This window comes from Acanthamoeba castellanii (genome assembly GCF_000313135.1).
Source record: "Acanthamoeba castellanii str. Neff unplaced genomic scaffold scf7180000084679, whole genome shotgun sequence".
Lineage (NCBI taxonomy): Eukaryota > Discosea > Longamoebia > Acanthamoebidae > Acanthamoeba > Acanthamoeba castellanii.
This window is the reverse complement of record NW_004457297.1, coordinates 394477-399135: the sequence shown is the minus strand read 5'-3', so window position 1 is coordinate 399135 and position 4659 is coordinate 394477. Positions and strand designations below refer to the sequence as shown.

Sequence of the window (4659 nt, the reverse complement as noted above, 5' to 3'; positions counted from 1 at the left end):
AGGCGAGAAGCAAGTCCAGCGTTTGCATCACGTGCCGGCGTCGTGCAAGAACTAGCTCTCGGCCGGTGAGACCCTCACGCACGGTCGTCTCTACCTTCCCGCCGGCCGAAGGAGAAAGGGTCGACATCGCCGCCTCTCGCCCACCCACGTCCCCCCCTCGGCTTCGGTTGCTCGTGGCACTCTCGTTCTGCTTCTTCTTCTCCTCCTCCTCGCCCTCCTCTTCCGCCTCGTTCACCTCCATGCCGGTTGCAAGTCCTTCGTCCTCCGTGTCCTCATCGTAAGTGACGTTATTATTGTCTGGGTCGTCGTTGACGGCGGTGTCTTCACTGTCTTCGTTGTCGTTGTCGTTGTTGCCATCATCTGATTGGCTCTGCACCTCCTCTTCTTCCTCCTTTTTGTTCATCTTCTCCTCCTTTCGCTTTTCCTCTTTCCTCCTCCGCTTCTTGGACAACCGTCTGTCGATCGGTGGGAAGATCGGCGGCACGGGCTTGGAGTAGGTCCGCCGCACCCAGTTGTAGATGGTGGACACGATCGTGGACTTAGTGTAGGGGATCCCGCGGCGCTGGTCCTTGACCTGATCCCACAGGTGCGCGATGCGGGCCACCACCCAGCCCTGGTCCAGGTCGGCCAGCGGAATGTCCTCGCGCATGAGCGTCTCCATGGCCTCGAGCTGCAGGCGCCTCCGCAGCCTCATGTGCTCGGTGGGGAGCTCCACCGCGGAGTCAAACTTCAGCTGCCGGTACCGCGCCCATCGGTACCGCTGGTGCACCACCTCGGCCGACGGCTTGCACTTCTCTTCGTAGCCAAGTCGCGCGCATTCGCGGTCGATGAGAGCCGCGATGAGTACGGTGGACTCCGACTGGTCGAGCTCCTTCATCATCCGCTGCACCACGGCCGCCGACACCTCGAGTCGCCTGTCGAGCACTTCCTGGCGCACCAGACCGCCCGGTCGCTCTGAGGCCTCGTGAGCGAGTCGGTGCTCGACGAGCTCGTGCTGCGTCGTGAACCTGACGCCGCACGGCTCGCCCGGGAATTCGCGAAGCGGGTGGAGACACCCAAAGTTTCTGCCTTTCTGCACGGTGAACGTGATGCCATACTTGAGGTATACGGGCGTGCGTTCCGTACACGTGGCGCACTTGTCCCGAAAGTGTTCAGCGCACACGTATTTCCCCGCTACATCAGAAGACACATGACACACAACACACAACACGTTGACTGTTAGGCAGAGAGCACGACACCAAAGACCGAGAGGGCAGCAGGCAGTACTCTTCCAACGCCCGTCTGAGGAGGTGGTGGGCCTCGCCTGTCCGGCCTTCTTGTCTTCCGTCCGCCGAATCCTACGCCGCCTCTTGGGCTGCTCCTCCTCCTCTTCGTCCTCTTGGCGCGCTTCATCGGCCGATCTTCTTGCTCGCTTCCCCTTGGCCTTCTCTTTTTCGTCCTTTTTCGTGTTCTTCTCTGCTACTCTGCTCTTGCGCTCCTTGGTCTTCTTCTTCTTCTTGTCGCTGTCTCGGCTCGGCTCGGCTGTTTGCCCGGCCGAGGCCTGCTCGAGCTCAGAGACCTCAACTCGTTCGTAGCGCTCGTCCTCCGCTCCTTGCTCCACCCGTTGCCGTTTGGTGGGGGCGGCGTTGGGCAGCGGGTCCCTGGTCTTGGTCAGAAGTCGAGTCGCGGCTGCCCAAATTGAACGGATTGAATTAAAGCGTGATTCAATTTGATTCACAAGAGAGGGAGGGAAAGCAGGGACGTACAAGGCACGGGAAAACTTAACGGAGACGAGGGGTCGGAAGAAGAGGAGGAGGCTTGCAGCTCATTGAAGAGCAGGTCGGCCTCCAGCAGCAACTTCTCCGTCGAATTGTGGTCGTAACTGGGCACTACTGGGGGTTGATGATGGAGAAAGCGCCCCCTCGATGCAAATTCGGCAGGTGGCTGCAAGTGCACTTGCGGAGAAGGGTACTGAAGGTAGTAGCTGAGAGGCCGGATCAACGGGCCGCCCACACGACCCTCATCCATCTCATCCACGGTTTTTTTTTACTTCTCGTCTTTTCTCACCCTTTCTTTTTTTCTTTGGCTCAAGGCAAAAAGCAATTCTGATTTTTTTTTCTTTTTCTCTTTGCCTGTCATGCTCCAGGCTGCATTACCCATGTTGAACCACAGTCCCATCTCACTTCCAAAAGTCTGCATCTAATTCATAGGTCTCATACTGACCAGGGATCCTCCTCAGCACAGTGATCCACTGCACAGTTCCCACTGTACAGTTCCCAGGGAAAACTCTGTGAATATGCCTCTTGATGCTGAGAGACCAACCAAGTGTTCACACAAAAGGGTCAGTGACTCTTTTTCACTAACTATCTGGCAGCATGTACAGATTGTCAGGGCTGTAACACCAGTATCTGCACACCCTCCAGAAACAGACTGGGGGGGTTGAAAATCGGCTCACTAAATTTGGTACCCTCTCTAAGTTTATAAAATGACTGGTGGTGGGGCTCAATTTTCGGCAAGTCCACACCAGTGCCCTCCAAGTTTGGACTTAAAAAAATTTACAAATCACCAGCAACAGAGGGTGGATGCAGAGTGGGGTCCCAGTGGGGCTGGTGCACATATGCACCAGTGAGGAAGAAGAGGACAGCCCTGAGGAACAATGGCCAACCAAGTGGTGGCGCACTGGTCCAGTGCCAACCCCCCAGCCATGGGTGGGGGGCGCCCCACCCACTGACAGGGCAAATAGAAGCAACAACAAGGTCCTGCTTGGGGTGGTGCAGGCCATGCAGCAGTGGGTGCTCAAGGCCCTCTTTGATGTGGATGATGGCCATTGGGAGGCCTTCATCCAGAGCACTACCAAGCACCTGAGCAATCTCTGAGCCACACAAGGGTGTGGAGCACAACTACTTCCACCATGACAAGGGCACTGTTTCAACTCTCTTGGCCTCATCAACTATGCTGGCCTACGTCATTCCTCAACTTCAACTGGGCTTTGCTGGTTGTGCCAATGACCAGCGTAGCTGGACCCTCTCTGCCATTGGCCATGGCAACCTACAACTCAGTGAAGGCCACAATGGTACACTCCTGCCCCCCCTTCCACCACTGGTCACACCCACTTTGTGGCCACTCATGCAGGTGTTGCAGATGGTGGGTTTTCCAAAAGTGACCCTCATCTGATAACACCATATGGGGGAATGCCAACTCATACAATGACAGATTGCCAACTCTCTTCACAAGCTGAAGGAGGGTTCTTAAAGTCAAGCAGGCCAAGGAGAAATTCCAAATGGTACTTAATTAATTAATTTTTTCTTGGATTGTTTTGGTGAACAAAACTGCCCCATTGACTGCCCCATTTGCTCTGTTGTCAGGTGCTGTCCTGATCTTCATGTTGAAGAACCCCATGATGGCCACACCAGCCAAGATGATGAGGAAGACAAAGAAGATTAAGAAGCCATGTGCCACCTGGACACTTGATAGCTCTGTGTCCTCACTAAGTTGGCCACCAAGCATCAAGGCAATGGACTCTTGTTCAAGAGGACTTGGTCAAGGCAGGTTACCACCAGTGTACAAATGACACCATCAAGCAGTCCTCAATGTCTCATCCCCACAACATCCATGGTTGACCTCCTCATCAAGGATTCTGCCTTTGTCATTCCTTCTTCAATAACATCCACCACTTCTGACCCTTTTTCATGAACCTCACATTTCAAATGACCACAAGTTCTATGATGTTGAAGAAAGTGCCAAGCCAGCAGTGTGAGTTCTCATGCACCAATGAGGGAGCTCTTGGCATATGTTGGTGATAACATGCATGAGCTTCAGGGATGTCTGCCAGGTCCTGTGCACCAAGGGCACTGGCCACAGTAGTAATGCTTGATGCTCATTGAGGCCTCTCATTCCCATTCAGTGCTCATGCATATCAAAGATTGACCATTTATCTGGACTCTTTCTCTTCATCCTTTTTTTCTGTCTGTTTAGCAGATCATTGTTGTTTCTGCTGCCTTTGCACCACAGTTGGTTATCCCCATTGCTTGTATTGTCATGAAGGTGTACAAGGGCATGGACACATCTCTAAACATAGCAAGATGGAAGTGTTTATCCATTGCATAACTCCTGTAGTGTATGCTGAGGTTGCCATTCTATATGTGTTGTCCTTCTTACTGACTCCTCTGTCTTCCTTTCCTCCTCCTTTGTTCATCTCTTGAGTAAGGAGACTGCTGACACAGTGGGCACACGTTTCACAGCTTGTCGCCCTAATGCCCAGGCGCAAACAGGTAAACTCACAACGATTCGTCCTTGTTTGGTGTGGATTACTGCGGCTTCTTTGCGGAGAAGCACAGGAACAAGCGGTCCGGCGGGGCTGTGAGTCCCGGCAGATCAAGCTTCACTCCGCGCACCTCCACCTCTTCAAAGCCTATGCGTTCCAGCGTTTGCTTGAGCGACTCGCTCGAGTGATGGTACCCAGTTGTGCGGTTGCGCAGCGGGGGTTCCCATTGCCCCGGCTCGGCGCTGGTGCCGACGCAGTCACCGAAGTATGACCCGCCGGGCCGCAGCATAGAATACACGGCGCGCAAGAGAGCCTCCACCTTCTCCTCGGTGAGCACGTGCAGCACGGCGCCGTTCCACACATGGGCGAAGAGCCCTTCTGCCACAAGAGACTTCACGAAGTCGGAATCGCTCGTT

At 54.4% G+C, this 4659-nt stretch overlaps 2 protein-coding genes across 2 annotated transcripts in view; both read right to left on the bottom strand.

The window, feature by feature from the left end:
* ACA1_375280 (uncharacterized protein) overlaps positions 1–2007 on the bottom strand; it is a gene marked incomplete at both ends in the record, with an annotated part of 2726 nt that extends 719 nt beyond the window's left edge. The window contains 4 exons of the mRNA XM_004334374.1: positions 32–1173; positions 1267–1668; positions 1761–1861; positions 1952–2007. Coding sequence (XP_004334422.1) covers positions 32–1173; positions 1267–1668; positions 1761–1861; positions 1952–2007 — 1701 coding nt within the window. The remainder of the gene's footprint in view (positions 1–31; positions 1174–1266; positions 1669–1760; positions 1862–1951) is intronic.
* Positions 2008–4286: 2279 nt separating this feature from the next.
* The window catches only part of ACA1_375070 (uncharacterized protein), a gene marked incomplete at both ends in the record, with an annotated part of 1570 nt that continues 1197 nt past the window's right edge, over positions 4287–4659 (bottom strand). Inside the window, one exon of the mRNA XM_004334373.1 lies at positions 4287–4621. Within this exon, the coding sequence (XP_004334421.1) occupies positions 4287–4621 (335 nt within the window). The remainder of the gene's footprint in view (positions 4622–4659) is intronic.